This window comes from Artemia franciscana, chromosome 15 (genome assembly GCF_032884065.1).
Source record: "Artemia franciscana chromosome 15, ASM3288406v1, whole genome shotgun sequence".
NCBI lineage: Eukaryota > Metazoa > Arthropoda > Branchiopoda > Anostraca > Artemiidae > Artemia > Artemia franciscana.
Window position 1 is genome coordinate 19518073 of NC_088877.1, and position 27226 is coordinate 19545298.

A 27226-nucleotide genomic window follows, 5' to 3' on the forward strand; every position below is an offset into this window, starting at 1 on the left:
CACTTTTTAAGACAATTTTTAGCAAAGCAAATGCAAAACTTTAATGGTGTCCTATGTCGTCAAAAAAAAAAAAAAAAAAAAAAAAAAAAAAAAAAAAAAAAAAAAAAAAAAAAATTAAAATGTGTCAGATGTATTTTGATATAAGATGCTTCAAAGACTTTTAGTTGAATCTATGAAATTAAGGGCCAGGTATTCCTTTACATTTTATACAACATGTAAAAAGAAAAACAGTTCAAATTTTTCCACAAAAGAAGAAGCTTGATGTAAAAAAATAAATGCATTTTTAACAGAAAGCAACTGACATCAATGAAATAAAAAAAAAATCATGGAGAATAAATAATATAAGCCATATATTTAACCTATAATGAGGTGGCATAAAAGATTATTTCTAAAATCAGAAAAAAACAGTGTTATGGCTTAAAGTTCTGCTCAATCAACAGGAATTGTCTTTTCAGAACTAAGGCAAGAGAAAAAGAAACTGATAACCAAATAATAAGGCACCCAAAAATTTCAGGACTCTCTAGAGGGAAAAGAAGTAGAAGTAGGTACTTCAAAATACCTTCCTGGGATGTACTTCAGCCTGTAGACACATCCCTGAAAGGTTCATTTTCCAAGCCTAACCTCTTTTAAAGATAGCCAAAAGTAAAATTTTACCCCTACTTTACCTTAAAAATCCAGTTTAAATAGCAATCTCAACAAAAATAGACTATATAAAAGGCTATAGCCTAGGTATTGGCCTAATCATTCTAAATTTTTTTCAACTAAAAATTATAGGATGGTTTAGAAACTAATCCTGTTTGATATAGTAATATTTGACTAACTCACCAATGTGACAGCTGCCTTCCTAACAACCAACCTTTTTAATAACCAAAAAACTTTTCTTCTGACTCCTTTTGAAGCTTGATTTCACATGTTCATCCATTTAAAAAAATATGTAACATTGACGTCACTTATCGTCGATAATCTTTCTTTTCGGGGTTAGAAAGTGCAAGCCCACGGTCGAAGGCAACTCGTTCGAGCGTTCAAGGGGGTAATCCGGGTAACCTCTGACGTCATGTGTGTCTCATAAAACGCTTGGATCAGTCAGATTAGTAATCGGACAAGTAAAAGAACACGGCGCTAGCAAATTTGAGCCTTTTCTTTATTTGGAAGAAAGAACGAAAAAAGCGCTCCCCTTTAAATGCTTTGAAATGTTTTCCTGTTATCTAAAGCCTCCATTTGCTGTTGAGTTGCTTTTGTTATTCTCAGCATTGTGTGGCTGTCAAGGTATCCTATGAACCCATCTTTCACATTTTTAAAACTTAGACTTGTGCCATGTTTTAGTCATATTGTAGGCCAGCCTACCGTGTGTCATGCTCATATCCTAGAATTGTTATGCCTGTAAATCCTGTATTTCTGTCCTTTAAGTTGTACTTTGTTTGTTTCTATAATATACAGGTATCAATGCATAACTTGCTTGAGAAGGGAATACTCTAAAATTCTGCAAACAAATTTATAAAATAGTTAGGCTACTTAGCCTTAATCACTTCTCAAAGTAGGCTACTTCACAGCATCTTATTTTGTCCCCATCCTCCCTAATATGCAAATATATATAGCCTAGATAATATATTTCCCATGTTTTTTTTTTGTTTCCTGATTACATAACAGCCTAGTTCAGGCACCAGCAGACAAACAGATGCTAGTTTTCAAATCATCCAGACACCTGTTTCACAGAGTCTGAAGCCACTTCCTATTCCTATCAAACCTGCTGATTATGATTATACCTAAGAATAGGTTCCTCTAAGGGGTGCTTGACTCTGAAAATGACCTGAAAATTTACAGGCTGCTATCAACCAGGTTTTACTTGCATCTTTGTCAGATTCATAGCAATAACCATCAAAAAGCTCATACATGGCTTGCACATTCAAGAATAAAAAAAAATTGTATATAAATAAGTAACTAGGCTACCACCATCATTTAAAAGCCTAGCTGACCACACCCTTGCTACAAGTATTGGAATGATATGCACCAAGTGTATATATATTAAGATTTTGCATGAAAAATAGAGGATTGTCTAGTGTCTAGAATCCAACAAGCTACTTCATGACACAAATTAGAATAACCACTTATATTCAAGCATGCTTCACATATAAAAAGAACAAGTAAGAGGGCTAAATTGTTTTAGCCTAACTGAAAAGTCCATATGTGTAAACAGAAAGAAGAAGATTTTTTCTAATTTGTTAAAAGAAATTTACAATGAAACTTATTTTATATTTAGATACATCATAGAGCTCTGTATAAAATATACAGATAAATCTATAAAAAGATATATTATAGAGTATCTATAGCATGATAACTTTTTGTGAACTCTTTACTTGGTGAAACTAACCATTATCAAGTTCAGAACTTATTCTATCAGTCTTATTTCTTTTCTCCTCCCTTCCCTCTGAATTATTTTAGTTTAATCTTATTTCAAAATATTACCAATATTGGGTATATAAATTTCCAATATTTGTCTACTATTTCTACCTAGGCCTGATTTCTTGGGCTCAGAAGATTGCACAGAAGACAGATAGTTCAAATTAAAAGACTATTAATGCTATCTACAATTAATTATGGCACCTAGCCACCTGAGGCCAGCATAGGTTTACATGCTCCTCCATCCCAATCTATTCAAAGCATCTCTCTTTACACCATCCCAAGAAGTTCTCATTTCCCTTCTTACAATATTTTTCCATTTTGGGACAATCTGCATTGGGTTTGACCCTAGACAGTTGGCCAACAAGGACTATCTTTGGCAGTCTTTCATCCTTCATTTGAAGAATATGTCCTAGGCATCTCACCCTTTCTCTTCTTATAGCCCTAGAAAGCAGAATTGAACCACATTTTTGTGCGTCCTACTGTTTTAGATATGGTCAATCAGTTGGGTACCCAAAACAATCTGTATACAATTTCTCTGGAAAACATCTAGTACAACAATCTTTAGTAATGCAATGAAAGTTAGGAGTTGTTTCAATTCACTAAAATTTGAGGGAGGGGTAAATTATATTTTTCAAAATTTAGGACTATACATTGTCATGTGTTAGAATAACAGACTACTATTAATACTGATAACTCACAACAGCACCAAACTGCCTGAGACCAACACACCTATGCAAGCTCCTCCTCCATTCCAATCTACCCAGAGATTCCCTTTTTACACCCTCTCAAGAAGCTGCTATTTCCTTTTAAATCTCTCTTTATGATATCCTCTCACCCCAGATGAGGGCAAAGTGCTTTCTATTTAGTCCTGAAACAGTTGGCTGAAAAGGACAATCTTTGGCAATCTGTTATTCTTCACCTACAGAATGTGCCCTAACCATCTCAACCTTTTTCTAATTATAGTCCTAGAAACTAGAATTGAACCACATTTTTGCACAGCCTACTGTTTGAAATGTGGTCAGTCAGATGGGTACCCAGAACAATCTGTAGGCAATTTCTCTGGAAAACATCTAATAGATTTTCATCTGCTTTTTGGAGCACCCATTTTTCAAAACCATATTTGACCAATGTCATCACTTTAGGATCCAATATTTTAGTCTTGGTTTCCAGACCTATCTTCCTACTCTTCCAAATTTTTTTCAACTATAAATACACCCTGGACATTGGCTATTCTAATTTTAACTTGTTCACTACTTCTGCCATCTTTAGTAATAATACTACCCAGGTAAGGGAAGCTGTCCACTTGATCAGTCTTCTTGTTACCCAATATTGCCTTTTCACCTTCACTTATTTTTAGTCTTAGTGACTTAGTCTCACAGACATTAATTTCCAATTCTATTCTAGCAAAATCTTGGTAATAAGTCCATTCATTTTGCTAATATCTTTGTTTAGGGTACTTAAATCATCAGCAAAATCTAAGTCTAGGAGAGTTATACTTCCATGTTTGATTCCTTTTTCTCCCATTGCCTTTGCTTTGCTCCTTAGGACAAAGTCTAAGAAGGTGATCCATGTAAATTTGGATAGAATGCAACCCTGCTTAAACTCATGATTTAATACAAAACCAGGTATTAACTTCACCTGCACCAAGGTTATTTTCGTATATAGCACTCATCACTTTAATGTATTTATCTGACACTCCATACAAGGGTAGGATCTTTGCTAATGTTTTTCTTTCATCTGAATCAAATGCTTGCTCATAATCTATAAAGCTGAGGACTAGAGGCATTTGATGACTCAGGCACTTTTCAGTTATCAATCTAAAAGTGAAAACTTGGTCAACACATCCTCTACCCTTCCTAAGACCTTGCTGTTCTTCTCTTAAAACTTTATCTACACCTTTCTTATGAAGGGGTGAAATTAGAGTTTTCCTACAATTATTAATTACTTTCCCTTTTTCAAAATTCATATTCTTCAGTAACTTGTCTCTAACCTCACAACCACCATATTGAAAATACTCATTTACCACACTATCAGCACCTGGGCCCTTTTTATTTTTAATCATTTTAGCACTCTCTCACCAATTCTTCCTGACAAACAAATCTTTCTTTGCATCCAAATTATCATAAAGTTTTTGTTCTTCTATATTTTGGGTGGTGCTACTGTTTGGCTTGCCAAACACTTAGTTTATTTGGGGATCCCTATTGGTCAGTCTATGCTTGAAATGTGTCATCTGCAGAAACAGATCTCTTTAGCATATAGCCATGTTGTAGTTTATAAGCATCAATTTGATTGGCGGATTTTGGCCCATCTGTATAATGCAATGGCACTACCCCATTATTTGTATTTAAGTCCCTTTTGGAGGATATTCCAAAAGGAAGATAAGAAAGAATTGTGGTCTATATATTATAAATATGTGAAGTACCTCTTACAGCTTCCACCATGGACAAGTAACCATATTGTGACAAGTCAGTATGGGATTATTGACCCTAATGAAGCAATAATAGCCCAGATCCCCAGATATAACTCTAATATTGTTACTCATCCTTGGGGAATTATTTTGAGGCAATATGTTTTGTTTTTTGTAGTTAGATATCCATTTGTTCTTTATTTTTCTTGTGTTTGTGTATTCTTTTGTAGTGTGTTTTTGCTTTTTTATCTTGTACTCCATCTGTTTCTTTTGATGGGAAATAAATATATACATACATACATACATATCTACTCATGTAACTATATCATGGTTCAGCACACTCAAAATGTTCTATTATTTCTTTAACTCTTTCCTTCTCACTAGCTGTTGTTCCATTCCTAGAATTATCTGGGACAAGTTCCAGATTGACTCTCCCCTCTCAATTTAAAAACATGCCAGTATAATATTTTACCATTATGCTGTCTGGCTGTATCTTCTAGATCTTCAGTGATTTTATCCATTCACAACTTTTCATTCCTCCTTAATTCACATTATATGCTTGCTCAACTTTCCTGGCCCTCCTCCTATTTTCATATAATCTATAACTGAAATAATTCTTATACAGACCCCTCTTCTTTTCTATTAAATCAAAAGAATTTTTTACTATGTTCTTAGCTGTTTTTCTAACTTTCTTCCTTAAGACAGCATCAGCAACTTCACAAACTGATGAATTATCCATTTATCAGAATTGACTACAAATGCTGTAGTGTTTACTCTGCTTTTGTTTCCTTGAGGTTACTGTGTAGCACTGTTCGCAGTGACAGTCTTGTCACTGTAATTGTGACAAAAAGTGTCATGCAATTGCTTGTTTTATCTTAGCATTATAAAATAATGATTTAGTGTTACTATTTTTTTGGTTAGAATATATTTTATTTCGTATTCTACTAATAATTAAATTCTTCCAACTTTGAAAACTCTCTTTATTTTTATTCTCTTTCTTACACCACTTATCAATAAATAAATCAAAATCATCTTCCAAGCCATCAAGAATACTTGATGGTTTCAAATGATGAGAAAGACGGAAATTAGCCCCTTTATTCATTAAAATTTGAAGATCATCTTGCTTTATTATTGACAAGTCCCCTGTTATAACATGTTTGTAAATGGGATTTACAAATGGGCCAAGTTGCTTACAGTTACAAACAGGTTTCCAATTTATATCGCTATCCAATCTTTTAAGTATTAAATTATAATTATAAATCATTTTTAATGATTCTTTAAAGCTATCGAAGAGTTTTCTGGATGGAAAAGTATCACAAAAAAAGGTTAAAACTATTGAGACACCCAAAAACTAATATCAGTAGCCAAAAGTGTAGCTGTCACAGCTTCTTTTGAAACTGGGATTTGAACAAGAAATAGCACAAGTGTTCAGGAAAGTGGTTGTTGCCATGTAAAATGGAAAGGCTGACTCATTCAATGATCTTTGGGTTCCTTTTTTCTGTAGGAGGAAATGCCTAAAGAAAATTTTGCAAACTGAGAACACTTTCTGGCTTTCAAACCCCTTCAGCTTAATCACAGCTTCTTCAACTTTGGATGGGCATTCAGTGGGACCCAAGATGTGACACTATGGACTAGTTACTTGCCTCTGTGACCGCTTTCAATAGAGAGAATTTTGTCATATTGCACATGTACAAATGATTTTAGGATTTGTTATAATTGCAAAGGAATGAAATACATTGTAACTTGCCATGTAGTGGGAGAGCTGTAATTGTGCTGAATTCAAATGATGATAGCCATTTTGGATGTAATTATCTATCAGTATCTTTATTTAAATGTGCAGCCAATATTTATTTATTTCTTACCCATCAGACAATACAAAAAAATTATAAAGAGACAGAGTACAAAGTAGAGAAAATGACTAATTTAAAAGGAAATAAATAAATTGACCTCACAGTGTTTATCAGAACAATTAATGAAAATCATCAATAAAACAATGAACAACTGTTACATAGAATTTTAATTATCACTGTATAAGAAGGAAATACCATTGACAAAACTGATTTTGTGGTTAGATTTCAAAATCACACTGGGACTTTTGATTTCCTATTGAATGAGCCCTCTTCAAAGTTTATTCAGAAACCTCTTCCATAAAAATTTCATGTGTTAAGAATAGGCAACTTCCTTGCATAACTTACTGCCCTTGCCTCAGAAATTTCTGGTGTGGTTGTTAACCTTGGAAGCATGGTTATTTGACCTTTAGAGTTTTTTGAACAAAATGACTATTTCAAAATTAGATTGGATGCATTTGGGAAAAAAAAGCTCAGAGAGACTGGTTGCGTTCTGATCACTTTTGACTCTTACAAAGAGGGCTATATATCTCGATTTGCAGTCAAATTAGCTCCCTTCAAAGTTTATACAACCTTTTCATCCATATGAACTGAGTGTGGCAAAGTAATAAATTATTGAAGCTTTATGGCTCTTTAGTATAGGCAAAACTATAACCTTGCATCTGATAAAAAATTTTCTCAATTTACTTACTAAGTTGTTTTTTTTTATAGTCAAGACTTACACAGGGAGCCAGGAATAAGTTTTCTTTTGCATTGTTAGTAAATTCTAATAACAAGGAAACCTAAAATAAACTGATTATAGGGTAGCCAGACAACTCCCATGCCTCTTTTAGCTACAACCTCCCCAAAGACATCTTACTCTATCAAAATTTTTATATAACCGTCTTGTTCAAAATAGTCGAAAAGTCAAATGACTACTCTTCCAGGGAAGACAAAACCCCCTATAGTCCAATGTTTCCTGTTTTCCCCAAAACTCCCAAAACCTCCATGGTTTCTATGATAGTTTTTTTAACTTCTGTTCATTTTGGGTTTCATTTATTCTTTAGTGGTAGTTTTTGCTCATATTGAGTTTGAATTAGTTGAGAAATTTATTTCTGCTGCTCCTTAAGTTTAAAATGGCTCTTTACTTTTCTTAGAAAAACTTTTTTTGGAATTTTTTTTTTAAACTTAATTTAAAGAAAGCCCACATAACGTATTCACTAAAAAATATTAAATTAATTTTGACTTCATTGGTTTTTGAGACCCTATAATGGACAGAAAGATGATTTTCTCCTATTGATAATTAACTTTCATTGTGAATGGACTGAATATAAGGGACTTTAAAGAAGACAGCCAACCCAGGAAGAAGATTGATTTTTGGGTTTTCAATACCTAAAATGAGTATGCCTAAAACCTTCACAAGTGTGAGCTTGACAACTTACTAAAGTTTTTTGGTGGTTGAATGGTCTAACAGTGCATAAAGGGCGAACACACATTTGATTGTCTGTACACAGATAATTATTCACACATTTTGTCTAGCTGGAGTAACAAGTGTGGGGAGTAGCCCCATTGAAGTCCTTAAAAATGAATATGAAGCTAATTCCTGACAAAAGCTGCCACCCCACTCCCTTTAGCTAGCAAGGTCTTTTTTCATTCTCTATTTCAAGGATCAGTAAACTTGTATAACTTCTGTGAAGTTTGTGGTTGATATGGGTTTTCTTTAGAAAAGATTGGAGCTAAGACTTACAAATACTATATCACTTTGCATGTATAAACATATAAAGAAGCATATCAGGATAAATAAAGAAGCATATAAGGATAAATAAAGAAGCAGAAGAACTAAAGGATAACTAAGCAAGTGGTTAAATGTTCGTGTTGTCCATCAGTTTCTTAGCCTATGAACACTAAATAGTTCAAGAAGTAATTAGGAACTTTTTCTTTTTTGGGACAAGACATATACCTGCTTCAATTTGGGCCAGTAAAGCTGGCAATTTCCCATTGAAGATGTCCTTCCTTTGGCCTTTTTCCAGGTAAATTAACTGGATCTATGTTTTTCATGGATTGTCTTATTTTCTTTTCTTTTCTTTCTTTTTGTTTCAGTTACTCTACATAATTGTAATGAGCCACTTGTACATAATGCCAGATTTAGTGCCACTTCTTCATTGCCTGGAAGAGAACCAGAACAAGCTAAAACTGAAAGTAAGTAATCTATAATTCTATCATTCTTTTTTCTTTTTATATCTAGGTGTGTACACGGTGAAGGGGAAATTCTTCCTGAAATTGCTCCACCAAGGGATTCTCCTCCCTCCCACCACCACTATACATGCATACTTTTTCAAAGTCTTGTAACTGGTTTTACAATATTACCATGTAATGTTATATATGATTTATATTTTTTACTCAATGTCAACATTCACTGGTGAATGTGCAAAATTCTTTTTACGATGCTTTGATTTAATTAGCTTTGTGAATCAGCTTTTTAAGTCTTATGCAAGCTTTGATGGTAAAAGTTAGGATAGGCATGGTTGGGTTTGGTTAAATTTGGTTATAAGTACCAGAAATGGGTTAAAAACCTTATCTAACCTAACTTATCACCATCAAACCTTGCATAAAACTGTAAAACGTAACTAACAACACTGACTAAATCGAAGCAGTAAATCAAAGACTAAATGTCAGACATACATTGTTGAATGTTGAGATTTATTTCGGACATTCACGATAACACATATATATATATATATATATATATATATATATATATATATATATATATATATATATATATACTAGCTGTTGGGGTGGCGCTTCGCGCCACCCCAACACCTAGTTGGTGGGGGCACTTCGCGCCCCTCCCAAGCCCCCCCGCGCGCGTAAGTCGTTACGCGCCATAATAGTTACGCGCCATTGTAGTTGTGTCCCTTTTGTCCCGGTCGTCATTTATATCCCCCTGTTTCCCCCGGTGTCCCCGTTGTAGTTGTGTCCCTGTGTCCCGGTCGTCATTTATATTCCCTGTGTCCCGGTCGTCATTTGTATCCCGGTGTACCGGTCTGTATATACATTCGTTTTTTAGTTTTGTTTTTCTCCTTTTTTTTTCCTTTTTTTTTTCTTTTTTAGTTTATTTAGATTTTTAGATTTTTTAGTTTTTTTATTAGTTTTTAGTTTTTTTTTCTTTTTAGTTTTTTTGTAGTTTTTACCTTCTTTTTAGTTTTGTTAGTTTTTTTTTTACTTATGTCCTGGTCGTCATTTATACTCCCTGTGTCCCGGTGCTTTGTTGATTGCTAATCGAACATTCCTTTTGTCCTGGTCGCTTTCTCTTTGAGTGTCGTCATTTATTTTTTTCTTTTTTAGTTCTTTTAGTTTTTACCTTTTTTAGTTTTTTTTTAGTTTTTTAGATGAAAATTTTTTTAGTTTTTTCCTTTTTTTCTTTTTAGTTTTTTATTGGTTTTTACCTTTATTTTAGCTTATTTTTCAGTTTTTTCCTTTTTTTTAGTTTTTTTTTTATTTTTTATTTTTTTTAGTTTTTTACCTTTTTTTAGTTTTTTTAGTTTTTTTAGTTTTTTTAGTTTTTTAGCTTTTTTACTTTTTTTTATTAGTTTTTAGTTTTTTTGTAGTTTTTGCCTTTTTTTAGTTTTTTCAGTTTTTATTTAGTTTTTTATTGGTTTTTACCTTTATTTTAGCTTATTTTTCAGTTTTTTCCTTTTTTTTAGTTTTTAGTTTTTTTAGTTTTTTACCTTTTTTAGTTTTTTTAGTTTTTTAGCTTTTTTATTTCTTTTATTTAGTTTTTAGTTTTTTTTGTAGTTTTTGCCTTTTTTTTAGTTTTTTAGCTTTTTTATTAGTTTTTAGTTTTTTTTGTAGTTTTTGCCTTTTTTTAGTTTTTTTAGTTTTTTAGCTTTTTTATTTTTTTTATTAGTTTTTAGTTTTTTTTTGTAGTTTTTGCCTTTTTTTAGTTTTTTCAGTTTTGACGTCACCTGATCCAGTTTTTTCTAATTTTTTACCTTTTTTTTAGTTTTTTTAGTTTTTTTAGTTTTTTAGCTTTTTTAATTTTTTATTAGTTTTTAGTTTTTTTTGTAGTTTTTGCCTTTTTTTAGTTTTTTTAGTTTTTTAGCTTTTTTATTAGTTTTTAGTTTTTTTTGTAGTTTTTGCCTTTTTTTAGTTTTTTAGCTTTTTTATTTTTTTTATTTGTTTTTAGTTTTTTTTGTAGTTTTTGCCTTTTTTTAGTTTTTTCAGTTTTGACGTCACCTGATCCAGTTTTTTCAGGTGACGTCACCTGACACATCCACAGACAGACAACTTATTTTTATATATATAGATATATATATATATATATATATATATATATATATATATATATATATATATATATATATATATATATATATATATTTCTTAGCCAAAATCTCACATGACCTATAATAAAGCATGCTTTTTATATCTTCAGAAAATTTTTATCAGAAGAACTGTAAAGATACCTTCAGCAGAACTTTATGCTAGAACATAATCTATACTGAATAGACGAGGTGTTCTTTCAGGATTAATTTATTTATTCGACAGTAGACTCATACAATGTTTGTCATCAATCTGCATAATACAATTCAGGTTGCTTAGTAGTTCAGTAACAGAGATATTGAGAAAATTAGTTGAGTCCATCATTGATTCTTTTTTTTTACTCACAGCCACAATATATGAACTATCAACTAATGTTTCTTCGAAAACCAAATCTTCAGTCTTTTGTCCGTCAGCATTTTGTTGACTAAATTGGTTTTTCTAACTTCTGATATCACAGGCAAAAATTGTCCACTTTGAAAGAATTTGAGGCATTGACAACTTCAAATTAGGATGCACTTGGAGAAAAATAAGGGAATTGGAATAATGAGATAAGGAGGGAGTTTTAAGTAGTAATCGGTTACTATATCATGATCATCTTCTGCAAGTAGGGTTTGGCTTCTTTTCTCTACCGAGTGTACTGAATAATTGCCGCTGGTGTAATTGAAGATAAGATTAGTTATCCTTTTATATGAACGAAAGAAATGAAAGAATGTTGGCAAGAATCGTTTGTTAGACTATGGTCGTCTTCAGGAATGAGGGGCTGAATACTTATAATGCTATTTTCAACAACCATGATTATATATCAGAGAGAGAAAGCTCAGTTGCAACATGCTTTACATATAGTTTTACTGTAACGTCATTTAGGGTTGTAACCTACGAATATGACATCATGCACCATCTTGTGTATGAAGATGCAAATTTCTTGGCATGAAATTGATTTTATTTTAAATATTGGATTTTGCTAATTACTAAAGTATGTAGACTTAGCAATTTCCTTTAATATGAGCCCTTAAACAGCTCTCTTTGATTTTCCAGTGCCCTGCTAGGAGCAAAGGAAAAAAGTGGACAAACCAGCCATAGGACTGGTTTTCAGACATGATGGTTTTAATGGTGTACTTTTTGTTTCAATCCGGCGCAATTTTTAGGGGTTTTGGGCTGTTTTCTGAAATTCTCTTAAATTTATTTTCAAAATTACATTTTACTATTAAGACTAATTGCGGTAATAGTTACCATTCCTGAATCATCCAGAAATGCTAATCTTTTATTACTTACCATTTTTTCCTTTTAAAACGAGTTTTTGAATATTTGGTTACTATCGGCCGTGGTTTGTCCTTTACTTTGTTGCAGCTACTGCTACAATCGTGATAATTGATGTAGATGATAAGTGTATAACTTATATTTTTTTTATACAAAATTCCTTCATGAGATACACTATTTTTAGAATTTTTTGAGGATTTGAGAATTTTTAGAATTTTATTCTAAAAAAACGATACAAATTTAGAGACAAGGGAGGAACAAAAAAATACCATTTGCGCTTGTACGGTTTTCTTATGTTATGTGTGGGTGTCATTTTTTACTAGTTGACACACCTTGTTTCCGACGTATTTGAGAGCAAGTAAGATAAAAAAAAAAAAAACAGGTGCAAGTGAGATGCTTGTTCCTTGGACAAGGTTATGTTCAGGGATGAGGGGCTAGCGACCTGTGTAAATGAGTTTTACCCTTGGTTTGTCCATCTTCTACGGTATTTTGTTTCTCATAAGTTGTGAATTGCTTAATAGTAGGCTATCTAACTCCATAGATAATACATTGCTATTATGTTCAAGATAAATAGAGATAGCTGAAGTGGCTGCGAAGTCAGTATATTAGGTAAATACCTACTTTTGTCATCTTGAATTTTGTTGAGTTTACGCTTCTATGTCTATGCTTGAGGTTGAGATGTACAAACGGCATCAAAGACTGATGTTAAAATAAAAAAAAAATGTCTCACTGCTAAACAAACTGGCGCTTAAGCTTTGCTCTGTTATTTAAAAATAGTAGTTCTCATTTAAGAAAATGAATTTTTTAACCAAGAGACTGGAAGTTCTGTTTCAACGGTGAATGATAAATTTTAATGCTTGTTGAGAGTTTAACTTCTGTGTTAATAATGTTCATATTGGGAAAAAATCGCAGTAAGAGACTGAAACAGGCTAAAGAGTTGAAAGTAGTAATTAGTATCTGATATGCATATGAGGACGAGAAACATTTATTTGACGAGGATTTAGATGGTCTAAGCATATTAATGGAGAGTAAATTTAGTTTACTTTATTTTTTTTTCCAAGAATCCTCCAAGAATTTTAAGATTTAAACAATTTCGAAGTTGTTAACTAATGTGTTAACTTGAACATTAAGAAAAAAAAATGTGAGACTTGAAAATGATAATCGTCTGCTTGTCCGAGGTTGTCTTTGACGACCAAGGGCTTGCAATTTTTGTTATTTGGTATAACCTACGTGTTGTTGTTTTCTAAGATGCATTTGAGGCTAGGAATAATTTTCATCTTTATTATGAGTAGTAATTTTTAATGAAAATATAACGGGGTATGTTCATCTTCAGGATCGAGGGGTTGCATATACGGGGAAATGGGTGTATTTTTTTGTAAGTATCTGATGCATATTAGGGTAGAAAAAATTGTCTTGGAAGTGAAAACTTAACGATTATGTATAATAACGCAACAAAATGACGTTCTTTCAAAATTATTAGTAATAGGCCTATGTTTCTGTTGCGATCAATCGGTAATATACATAGAATCAAACTGTTCTTATCATGAAAAAAAACACACACAAATAAAGCCATAAATGATACACTGAAGCTATGTTTTTCACTATAGACGATGCTGTAGCGGTGCTTCAGATACATCGGAAACTAGTAACTGGCATTGTTCGGGGCAAAATAGCGTAATGTTAGCTAGCTTTCAAATGGTGTATTTTTAGAAATAACAGCAGCGATTGATTTAGGTTTTATGTTGTGGGAGAAAGTAGTAAAGCGTTAGTTTATTATATACAGTCTATTTTTCAAGTAAAAACATTGATTATGTCTCAGGGCGTTGGGGATGAAGTTGAAGCACGTAATATGAGACTATCTTTAAGATACGTTTTATTATTTTCTTTTATTTTCTAGAATCGGATCAGTCCAAACAGACCTCAATTTAAAAGTAAAAAATAATATTATAAATAGAGTAAAAACCAGTAGATATCTTGGATTTATTATTGATGAGAATATTTCGTGGAAAGAACATGCCAAATTAATTGGTAAAAAATTTTCAAGGTCCCTTAGAGTTATCCGCCGTCTTAAATTCCGTTTCCCTAAAAAAAATCCTGAAAATGATTTATCATTCTATTTTTCATCCCCATTTGTCTTATGGATGCTCTATATGGGCAAGTAACTTCATCTCATGTTCTAAGAGAATCCAGATCATCCAAAATAAGGCCATTGAAATTATATCACCTCTTCAGCATTCAGATAACATTAACCTCCATTTTAAACTTACTAAAATATTTGACGTGTCAAAGACTAGGGATTTTCAGATCGCAATTGTTTGTTATAAATATTTTAACAACCTCCATCCATCATCATTTGAAAATCTATTCACTTTAAATCAAGATTTGCATACTTACGAAACGCGAAATTCATGTGACATTGTCCACGAGACACCGTCAACAAAAAGAGCTCCTTTTTTAATTAGATTTTTTGCACCAGCTATTTGGAATTTAATCTCCTTGGAAATCTGGGACTCGAATAACCTTATTACCTTCAAGCGAGCAGTGAAGGGTCATTACAGAAATACTGTTTAGATTTGAATATCTTGCGGTCCTCCTCTTTTCGATCTTTTTCTTTTCTTTTATTCTTTCTCTTTGTCACCCACCTTTTTTTCTTTTTTTGGTAAATCCAGTTGATTAGTTGTTTCTGTTTGTTGACTGTTTAATTATTCTTTAGTTAAGTTTCTGCCCTAGCCAAGCACTTTTTGTGCTTTCCTGGCAGATTATGTACAGCAGTTATTTGTTTTTGTTTAAATATATATGATTGAATTGAATTGAAGTAAGTTCTTCTTGGGGCATAACACTTTTAAGGTTTTAAGAAGCTGGCAATTACCGCGTTTAGTGGATCGCGAAGCGGCAAAATCGAAGTGTTACCTTTTATCACTCTTTTAATATAGTAGATCAAAGTTTTGGCAATTACTGGTTGCAGCCCAGTTAACAAAGACAGTTTAACTTATTGTTTTCTAGAAGTGATAGGTAATATAGCAGTAATAAATGAACCTTATTATGGATTTCTGATTGTGCATCCTCTTTATTTTTTAATGTTTACTGTAGAGTTTGAAGTTTTAATCGTTCCAATATTTGGGACTGTTGAAATGAACTCCGTTAAAGTCCCAAGATAATATACTAAGTTGTTCCACCTGTGTTATAATTCTTTTTTTCCATCCCTGTGACTAAATTTTGTTTAGGCATTTGCTGACCAACACTACTTTTCAAGTGTCGTATAAGAGTATTGTGAACAGATTAAATTGAATTGTGTAGCCTGAAATTGAAGTGGTCAGTGATACTGGTTTCTGAATTATAAAACTATGGAGAAACCTTGTTTCAAGTGGATATGTAACATAAAAAACATACACTTGGACAAAGAACTGTTATGTAAGTGCATTGCTCGTATAGCTGAGGACGATAAGTCTAGAATTGGAAAATTTACAAACAAGAATGATGCTGTTTCCTGCCTCATTGGAAGGTTAATGATACGAAAATATGCTACCAGTGCTTTGAACATCGCCAATGAAGACTTGGTAATCAAAAGAGATGATAAAGGACGACCGTATATACAAAATGGCAAACCTCTAAATTTGAAAAATTTAGACTTCAATGTTTCACATCAGGTACAATTTTTACTTTTAATTTCTTTTTCTTTGCATATTCCACTGCACTTTTGCCTAATACTACCTAAAAATAGCATTACTTTGTTTGAATGATTTGATTGAATAATGTGCTGGATACGAACATGATGAATACGATCATGAAATTTAGTTTCACAGTTATTATTTGACTGGAAAATTTTTTTCAACTAATATAGAAAAGGGCACGGATTTTTACATTTCGGCCGTACAATAAATAGCCGTCTTCAGAGAAAGAATTAAGTAAAAGCTAAAATTCGGACCATAAAATAACTGACTTAAAAATCCTAATTTTTAAAACACCTAATGTGTTTATATGGCCGATGTTCGTATATATTAGTTCACCCGTTACTGCATTAGTTGAGATGATTCTTCGTCATTAGTCTGACTTAGTTCTGCCTCTTGTAAGTTTTAATATAATTTTGACAAAGGGGAAACGTATCTTTAAACTGGAAATTGATAATCAAGCAATCTCCTCTTGTTTCTGCTGCAAATATAGTGTTTTTAGACAATTTTTGCCATTTGGCAATAAGCTTCGACTTGATTCATTAAATTCTATGAAGTATGTTTTAAATTACTTCGGAATGATATTTTGGTTGTAACTAGGGGGTTTCATAACCTACACTATTCTGTTTAATCTACTTCAAATTTGGCATTAGCTCTCTCACTGGAAACCAAAAATAGTATCACCACAAACTATAACTCCTGATTCTGTTTTAAAAGAAGAGTTTATATTGTTTCTTTTTGGTTTGTTTTTTAGTGCTTTCAAATGTGTGGTAAGCTTCACATTTTGACATTTCTTCTAAAGTTTCCTTTTCTCCTTGTTGTATCTATCGTTGAAACATTTTCCTGAAACTACTTCAATAAACGCTGAAAAGCTACCCCTTCTTCAACTTCTATGAATTCTGTATAGAAGTACTCTGCTTACGCTTTTTTACCAGCATAGCTGATAGGGTACAAGTCTCATATAGTTCACTGTTTACTGTTGGCATATACAAATGGAGAGGGTACCTCTGGGCCTGCCCTCCCTACACTGCAGAATTGTTAAAGTTTTGTATAAATTCTTTTTTGTTATTTTGAAGGATTTACTTCTCCACCCCTGAAAAAATAAAATAAAAATGTCATGTAACTGAATATAAGAAGCACGTCCGATGAATGGTCTCGGTGTGAATACTTTAACAAATTTCACCCGATAATCCGTCACCTGGCCTCCAAATATAAGTAACCAGGAAAACGATTCTCTTGGAAGCTACCAGAAATATCTCAAAAATGAAAGCTGGGTTAATCCCTGCTCCATATACGTTAGAATTGTTAAAGTTTTGTGTAAATTCTTTTTCATTATTTTGAGGGATTGGTCCCCTCTCCTCCAAAAAAAGAAAAATATGGCACATACGCAGGGGCATGCTTGAAAACGAGTTTAATCAAACGATCCGTCGCCACGTGGAATGGCCTCGCGATTGGGGTAATCCCAGAAAATCCTTCTTGTAGTGTTCTAGAGAAGTGACAAAACAAAAATCTCAAAAAGAAAACTGAGGTAAATACCAGGACTACTGGGAAATCGTCAATTGTGCTTTAGCCTGTAATAAAAAGAAAGATCAGGGGAAAGGGGGCCTCTCCTTATGCGAGTTTGAAAGACTCAGTGAAAACTTGAAAAACTCCTGCCTATAATTGTTGTTTTGTGACACAAACCTCCTGAAGGAAAATTCTTCTTATCATTTGAACATTATATATGTGTAGCAGTATGTATTTAGATTGCACTTTTGATCATGTTGGCTTGTCAAACACGTGATCACGTGCTTGACTTAGAGCAAACTTCAAAGGAAAGATGTTAGAAAATTCAAATAGAAAAATTTACCGATGGGTTTAAAACGTGTCAACATGTACATGATTGCTTGTTAATATTTGGCCAAAATAGATGAAGTCAATATTATCACCTTTATTTTTTTTAGCTTAAAAGCTGCTCGTGGTAATACCTCATACCATTAACAGGGTTTGAGAAATTGCGCTTATACACACTATTTTAATGATTTACATTACAATGAAAGCATGCAAGAAAAAAGGGGGCTTTTAAAAAAGTGAAAAGTTTATTTTGGTTTAAAAGCAAAAAGAAAAGTGTTTTTGCATGTTAAAACGATTTGTTGCTTTAGAAAAAACGTCAGAATGCCTGATCTTTACTCCAAGTACAACTTATTGTATTTGTTGTCTCTTTCCGTCTAAAATGGCCAAATTAAACCTATAATAATAGAAGACTAAATCTATATATATAAAAATAAGTTGTCTGTCTGTCTGTGTGTCAGGTGACGTCATGTTTCTGTTTCGACTGACGTCATGTTTTCGACTGACGAAATTACGAAATTACATTGGGACACAAATGACGACCAGGACACCGGCACATAGGGAATATAAATGACGACCGGGACACTCAAAGAGAAAGCGACCGGGACACAAGGAATGTTCAATTAGCAATCACCATCAACAAAACACCGTCAACAAACCATCACAAATGACGACCGGGACACAGGGAGTATAAATGACAAAAAAAAACTAAAAAAAAAGGTAAAAACTACAAAAAAACTAAAAAGAAAAAAACAAACTAAAAACTAATAAAAAAAAACTAAAAAAGCTAAAAAACTAAAAAAACTAAAAAACTAAAAAAAGGAAACAAAAAGAAAAATAAAGGAGAAAAACAAAACTAAAAAAATAAAAATAAAAAAAAAACTAAAAAGAAAAAAGAAAAAAAAACTAAAAAAACTAAAAAAAATGTAAAAACCAAAAAAAAAACTAAAAAGAAAAAAAGGGGAAAAATACAAAAATTTATTTCATCATTTACCATTTCAAAAACGAATGTATATACAGACTGGGACACCGGAATACAAATGACGACCGGGACACAGGGAATATAAATGACGACCGGGACACAGGGACACAACTACAACGGGGACGCCGGGGGGGCACAGGGGGATATATAAATGACGATGGGGACACAGAGAATGTTCGATTAGCAATCACCATCAACAAAGCTCAAGGGCAATCATTAGAATCATGAGGTATAACTAAAAAAAAAACTAAAAAAAAGGCAGAAAACTAAAACCTAAAAAAAAGACCAATTCAAAAACGAATGTATATACAGACTGGGACACCGGGACACGAATGACGACCGGGACACAAGGAATATCAATGACGCCCGGGACCCTCAAAGAGAATTCACAGACTGGGACACCGGGACATAAATGACGACCGGAACACATGGAATATAAATGACGACAGGGACACCGGGGGGCACACGGGGATATATAAATGACGACGGCGACACAGGGAATCGTCGATTAGCAATCACCATCAACAAAGCTCAAGGGCAATCATTAGAATCATGAGGTATAGATCTGAATACGGATTGTTTCCCATGGACCATTATATGTTGCATGTTCAAGAGTCAGTAAACCTGACAATCTATTTATATGCACAGACAATGGGACAGCAAAGAATGTTGTATATTCGCAAGTTTTACGTAGTTAAAAACATATATATATATATATATATATCTATCTATATTCACAGGTGGGACATAGGGACACAACTACAATGGCGCGTAACTAATATGGCGCGAAACGACTTACGCGCGCGGGGGGGCTTGGGGGGGGGGGGTGCGAAGCGCCTCCACCAACTAGGTGTACCCAAACAGCTAGTACTATATAATAATTACACTGAAATAAAGGCATGAAGATTAGAATCATCTGGTTTATCTTCTCCGCTTTGAAGAAAACTCAGTTCTTCGTCTGTAAAAAGGCCAATTCCCAAAAAAGCGATTTTCAATGAAATACCAAAATGGGATACTTTTTGAAAATTCTAGGGGCAATGAGGGGAAATTCCCCTCAATACCCCTCCCCAATTGATGCTGTTAAATTGAATTTAAGTTTTTGGTTCGGAAAATACCATTTGAACAATCAAGATTGTATAACAGTTTTCAAACTAAAGATTTCACTCAAGACTGTTTTAAGCATTTGCTGAAATACGAAGAAACAGTTTTTTTTGTAATTTACTTGGTGCAACATACATATGATGAAAACAAAAAAGAAAGTGCATTTCAAAATGGATTTTCCATTGTTGTTTCGAATAACCCTTCAACGATCAGCCTGAAGGAATTAATTCACCATTATAAAATAGTGTACTATACGCTTTATGTAAGTATTTACACGAACTTGAGTTTTTGGGAGTAGAATCGCTTTTTGTTCAGTTCTCGTAAGACCTGACGAAGCCTCTAATTCGGTTCGGACAGTTATATTTCGTTTGACTTTGTCAACTCTGTACTATTTGTTGAGGTGTGTTTGGGTTTAGTGACCTTAAAAGTATGTCCGTTTTTTGTGTTTTAGTGGAATAAGAAAAAAGTTTCATTTGTTTTTTTTCTTCTAGGGTGATTATGTTGCATTCATTGGCACTAAGAATGGGCGAGTTGGAATAGACATAATGGAATTTGAAAAAAGGCGAATGCAGAGAAAAGAGGAATTTTTTCGACTGATGAATAGACAGTTCTCCCTAAATGAATGGGGGCTTATTCGTTCAGCTGAAATTTATGATAATATTTTGCCTGGGTATGATCCTCAGTTAGCCACATTTTTTAGGCTTTGGGCTCTGAAAGAAAGCTATGTGAAGGCCATTGGAATTGGAATTGGTTTTGACCTTCAGAGAATTAGCTTTGAGCTGAATGAGTTTAATTTGTCAAGAGAGAAATCAATTTTGTCAACAAAAGTTAATGTTGATGGACAAAGGACTGAAGATTTTGTTTTTGAAGAAACATTAGTTGATAGTTCGTATATTGTGGCTGTGTGTGCAAAAAAAGAATCAATGATAAACTCGACCAACTTTCTGAATATCTCTATTGTTGAATTACTAACTAACCTGAATTGTATTATGGAGGTTGATGATGAGTATTGTATGGATCTACTATCGAAGAAATAGATTATTTTTGAAAGAACACATAGTTTATTCAGTATACATTATGTTTTAGCACGAAATTCTGCAGAAGTTTTTCTGATAAAAAATTTTCCGATGAGATAAGAAGTATGCTTTATTATCGGTCATGTGAGACAGTTTTTTTTTATATATATATTTTAATATACATACGCATATATATATATATATATATATATATATATATATATATATATATATATATATATAGAAAAGAGGCAGTAGATATACGTTTAAAAGTTTTTTTTTAATATTAGATCATTTTGAACATTAAATGCTTCGCTTGTATGAAAGTAACTTGAGCATCAAATAACTACACATTAGATAAATCTCTTGAAGTCCCTATTTAAAAGTATAAAATATTGCTATCGTTTCTGCTACTGGATGTCTTAGCTTCGATTCATCTTTGTTAAAGGGAATCATTTTCTAGCCAGCCCAGCCACTCGAAACAGAAATTACTCAAAACTTTATTTTTAGTCAAAGCAGTCAGGCTAGTATCAAACAATTTGTTCCCATTTAAGAGTGTCCCACGAAGCTTATATGGAAAAAGGAGTAGAGTATACTAAATTTGTATATTAGTTTTGTGTCTTATTGAATCACTGTGCTCAACGTGGCCCTAGTTATTGGACGAAGATACCTAGTTTCCTTGTTCCGAGTAAGATTTGCGTGTACCTTCATGCGTCATTTGAATTTTCAAAATTACTAGTCTGTACTTTTCTGTGTTGTTTAAATCATTGCTCCTTTTTTTGAATAGCTGGTGCATGGTCAGCGAAAAATTCCGACATAAACCAACATCTAGTCATAGAATTATCCTCCATAATGCAAATTGTCGGTATATCTACAAGGGGCAGAAAAGCGCCGTCAGAATTCGTCAGAGAATATGCTCTTTCTTATGGGTCGAGTGGTTTAGATTTCTCTGACTACAAGGATATGCATGGTGGACCCAAGGTATTTACTGTTAATGGTGGCGGTACTAACAACCTTCTTTTGGAAACACTATGCCTACTAACTGAATAAGCTTCTTTGAATTGTAGAGTAGTCCTTGCTAAGATCTAACATTGCGTTATGATAAATAAGGTCATGTCGGTTAGGAAGGGCTCTCAGGCCCTTCTGAATTTCTCTTATAGGGGAGCAAAAACCTTTGTTTCCTTTTACCCAAAAAGAGCATTTTACTTCTTTCCAACCGTCTGCCCTTGATTAAATAAATTTGGCTACTGGTTGAAATTTATCACATTGGTTGTAAGCAGATATGAATCAGATTTTTTCAAGTTTTGAAGCTAAGAAATATTGCTTATAACTTATAAAGAGTATCCGTCTAAGTCGATATCTTGGGAAATATTTTTTTATTGATGACAGGTGTAAGACCCCTCAAATGTAAGGGGCCTCAAAACCACAAATTGTGTCCTTGTAAAAGTTCCACAATCAAAATATACAAGTAAAGGAAAAAAGTCTTAAATGAAAATTTGCTTTTTATCAAATATATACTTCTATGAAAAATCATATGCATTTAGTGGCTGAAATGAAAGGCTTTGGACGCTATGATAAAAATCAAGGAACTTTCAAACACTTTTAATCAAACAAAACCTATTTTTTGTCTTAAATACAACATTTTATAGAAGAAGTGGTATGAAATTTCAAAGCTGCCCGCTGGTCCTCTTAAAGGTTGAAGGACTGGATAGACCTTCAACAATTAACAATTTTTTTTCCAGTGATATTTCACTTAATTTGTACTACTCACGTTTTTTGTTTGCAAAGCGAGTCTTTACGAATTTCAGTTCTAGTTTTCTTCAAGATTTGAACGTTTACAACTTGTGATACGAGCCCCCCTTCCCTTTCCTAGAAAAATATTTATTTAGCAAAGCTTTTTTGTGCAGGAATTTCTATTTTAAATTATGAAATTATGCATTCTCTTCTAGTGTGCTCGGAAACAGTGATTTTCACCCTCGTCTCTCTCGTCTTTCCTCTTAGGCTCGCGAACATTAAATTGAGAAAAAAAAATTCCTTCCATGCTTCTGTTGTCAATTACTCACTTGTTACGCGGCCTATATAGGGTGATTAATTGACCATTATTTACCAGTTCCGATCCAGATGATATGGATCTTTGGACAGTTTGGTTCAGTAGAGAAAGCTCTAAGTTGGACAGTTTCTGCATCATAAAAAGATTCCTCCACGGAAAACGTTTAACACATATTTTGTTTGTTCAAAGAAACCACTCTAAATGCAGAGGATTCAAATTTAAATTACCTTGAGTTTTAGGTGGATGGCGTCTGTTATAGTCCGTAATTATTTTTCCAAAATACATTTTTAAATTATCTAATAAGTTCTAAAACTTCTTCTTGTTAGAAATTTTTTGGCGAGTTTAAACTTCTCTTTGCTTATCTAGGATTATATAAATCAAAGCTCTTTTCTGATTACCCTTCATTAAGCCTTTTGTCGTTTAAGTGCTGATTTAACTTTGTGTCTTTTTCTTTTTTTTTTCTATTGTCATCAGTTATGTTTTTGTGAATCATGATTGAAAAATGATATGTTTACATGCTTAGAAAAAAGGTATGTACTGACTTATCAAGGTTACTTTTTTCCTATAAAAATTCAACTTTCTTGATTTGGAGAGACGACCGCTCTAATGATCTCAAAAATGTATTTTTTCTCTCGTTTTTCGTTTTTCTTTTTATCTTGACAAATTTTAAAAAGATTATATACTGCGCTTTTAAGCCCCACTTTTGACCTAGTTTGAGTAAAAGGGTGCTATTGTCATTTCGTCTTAACCCAGCACAATTTGGATTATTCATAACATGAGTTGAGTGTGTAGATTGTAGCTAATATATTGGTTTCTCAAAAGCGAATATCTGTTCACCAATAGCGTAAAGATATCTTTTTTGGTTGTTCACATGCATGGATTTGGATTTTAATAAAAACTACCATATGCTTTCTTTTGGTTTTAGTGTTTACTTGAAATAATCTACTTTAAATTAGTGTACCTTCCTTTGGGTATTTCATGTTCAAATATCTGTCATGTCTGCTCTTTTTGGATGTAAGAAAAAATTGCCAAAATTGGTCTAAATCATGCTTTGGAGCTGCCAATATTAATTGTTTCCTCTTGTTGGTGCCTAGAAGTAAAGTGAGACAGGATACGGTCTCTTTTACATTAGCGCCTCTTTCCCACTTACAGTTTGAGCTACCTAGAGTTAGACTATCCGCAGTTTTAATAGTATAAAATAGGGCTGTCCATACTTTTGATTATATCAATGGCTTTGGCAGTGCCTTATCGATGCTTATGGATATAGCTAGTATTTTCCTAGACAAGAAAATATTTAAATTTAAAATGGTTTTTCATAGAATTAAATCAATAAACTGTTACGAAGGGTTGAGTAGGTATCGTCAAAAGCACTGGCATGATTGAACAATGTCATGGCAGCAGCATTCAAACTGCGAACCTCAAACGAATAAAAACACCCTTGTGTAAGAGAGGCCTGAAGGTTCGACGTTGGGAGCGCTACTAAGATATGTGTGACAGTCCGGATTCAAGGCTTAATCTCTGCAAAAAATGGCTGTTAAATATATTGCAAGTTTATTAGCCACGCTTTACGAATGGTTCTGTCTGCGTAATCCTAGATGTCTACTTTTGATTTTATTCACGCTCATAACACCATATTTACTATTGTTTTCCCATATAACATTGTAATTTTCAAGCTTCAGTTGCTAAATACTTGGTTTTAGCAGGTAAAGTTTTCAGCAAGGAATGAGTCCTCTAGTTGCCAACAAGTGGTACTGGCAACTTTGGATAATTAATCCTGTTAAATTATCCCATGTCGAAAATATTATTTTAATTCAAACTAAATAATCGAGCTTAAAGTTGGCAACGTTTTTTGTATCTTTAGGAGATAGGTGATATAAAAATCCCCATTCTAAAAACACTAGTGTCGGAAAAGCAGGAAGTTACTTTTTATGTTTTGCTTTAGGTACTCTAGCTTGGGTAGCTTCTAATCACAACGTATATCAAACCTTAGACATTCGTTTTGATATGCTCTATTCGATAAATTATGTTGAAACTTATGGTCAACCACGCAGCAGAAGCTTTGTCACTCACTACTCACTTGATTTTGGAGAAGATAAACACCTGCTTAGGCCACTACGTGATAATGATGGCGAAGTCAAGGTAGCATGATTGTCTGACTGCTTTTTCTGCTATCCAATAGCACGTTAGTTACGACAAATGTAGCATGTTCTTGCATTAAACCTTGTTTTACGTATGTGCCTCTTTTTGCTGCATGCACTTACGTTGAATTGTGCATGTCGCTCGTACCAACTGTCATGTCAAAGCCGACAGGCTTATAGAATATTGTGTTTTTGGATCCCCTTCAGGCTATATTGATGTTTTGTATTAATAAATGCATTTATTTACTCAATGCAATACAAAATTGCAACCAAATAATATGCCCCCAACGAAGAACTGTTCTTTTATATTGAAATACTCCATGCCAGGTCTTCATAGACCACTTTACTAAGTTCAGTAATCGCTGTTAATGTTTAAAAAGAATCGCTGTTAAAAAGAAATTAAGGTAAAGGAAAGTAAAGATTTTACAAGGCTCTAAAGTATAGAATCTTGGGAAATGTTGTAAGATCACAAACAATGCAGGTAGCCATACCGACTTTAAGATCTTGTACTAAGCATAAATTCAAATTTTTTTGCCGTTAACGCAAGCGGCATTGCTTTCAAACGTAAATAGCTATGACGACTTGAAACTTTTGTCCCAAGTATGTATTCAAATTTCTGGTTTAACTCTAATATTTTATGTATTTATGAATTACGAGCTAGCTCTATTTTAGAAATAACGTACCTTTTGACAAAATGAGTAAAGGAAATGCATCAACTTTTGCTTGTGAAACTAATTTTCAACATGGCCTCCTTTTAAATAATACATTTATTGTAGGATTGTTCCAGGTTTATAACCCCATATTCTCAGAACTTTGCCGCTTGAGACTTAAACCGCTCATTCAAGCCTAAGTGTCTCTCCATATCATCAAAGGGATGCGGGCTATGCCTTCACTTTTGGTATAAAGTGGCAGATGCTTAGTTCAAATTTTGAACTTGAAAGCTGATAACCCCTCAGATGTGAAACCTGGTCATGAAGTATCGAATGAGACTGGCCATATTTGAGTGTGTGTCATGATATTTTTATCAGCTTTGATAACAATTCATATTATCTCTACGTGCTTTCAAGCCTAAGTGTCTCTCCTTATCATCAAAGGGGTGCGGGCTATGCCTTCACTTTTGGTATAAAGTGGCAGATGCTTAGTTCAAATTTTGAACTTGAAAGCTGATAACCCCTCAGATGTGAAACCTGGTCATGAAGTATCGAATGAGACTGGCCATATTTGAGTGTGTGTCAAGATAATTTTTATCAGCTTTGATAACAATTCATATTATCTCAACGTGCTTTCAAGCCGCTCATTCAAGCCTAAGTGTCTCTCCATATCATCAAAGGGGTGCGGGCTATGCCTTCACTTTTGGTATAAAGTGGCAGATGCTTAGTTCAAATTTTGAACTTGAAAGCTGATAACCCCTCATGTGTGAAACCTGGTTATGAAGTATTGAATGAGATTGGCCATATTTGAGTGTGTGTCATGATATTTTTATCAGCTTTGATAACAATTCATATTATCTCTACGTGCTTTCAAGCCGCTCATTCAAGCCTAAGTGTCTCTCCATATCATCAAAGGGATGCGGGCTATGCCTTCACTTTTGGTATAAAGTGGCAGATGCTTAATTCAAATTTTGGACTTGAAAGCTGATAACCCCTCAGGTGTGAAACCTGGTCATGAAGTATTGAATGAGATTGGCCATATTTGAGTGTGGGTCATGATATTTTTTGTCAGCTTTGATTATCTCTATTTGTTTTATCTCTATGTGCTTGTTTCTAGTTTTAGGAAATCAAGAAAAGCTCACTATTGACAAACGGTATGCCATCTGATATTTAAAGTGGTTATGGTTATCATGATATTTTTCGTTGGTTTGTTGTTCGTACCTGAAATTGAAAAATTGCCCAGCTTACCCCCAAGAACTAACACAAACCTTTCGTTCAGTAACGTAATTTCATCAAAATCCTGGGAGGGGGGCAAAGTCGGAGCCAGTTTTCCCAAATCAAGTGAAAATGACATTGAAAACGGAACACTGAGCCATATATTACCATAAACGCAAAGATATACTAAAGAAAATTGTCCTGTTTCTCTGGATGCTTGAATTATGGAGGCTTATATTAGTTTTACAAGATTTTTTTGTAGAAACTAAATTCAGCTGGGGGCAAGCTGAGGTCTGGGGGGGCAGACTGGGGTCGGAGGGGGCAGATCCCCCCTGCCCCATAGAAAGTTACGCCCCTGCT

The 27226-nt window shown here is 33.4% G+C and overlaps 1 protein-coding gene across 2 annotated transcripts in view; it reads left to right on the forward strand.

Moving 5' to 3' along the window:
* Positions 1-1120: 1120 nt before the first annotated feature.
* Positions 1121-27226, forward strand: part of LOC136036148 (neurexin-4-like) — a 91991-nt gene continuing 65885 nt past the window's right edge. Inside the window, exons 1-3 of one of the 2 annotated variants that reach the window (XM_065718187.1) lie at positions 1121-1266; positions 8734-8832; positions 21601-21794. In XM_065718187.1, coding sequence (XP_065574259.1) covers positions 1191-1266; positions 8734-8832; positions 21601-21794 — 369 coding nt within the window. In that variant the 5' untranslated portion in view covers positions 1121-1190. Of the gene's footprint in view, positions 1267-8733; positions 8833-21600; positions 21795-24852; positions 25003-27226 lie in introns of those variants that run through there. The other variant, XM_065718188.1, reaches the window with a different exon arrangement.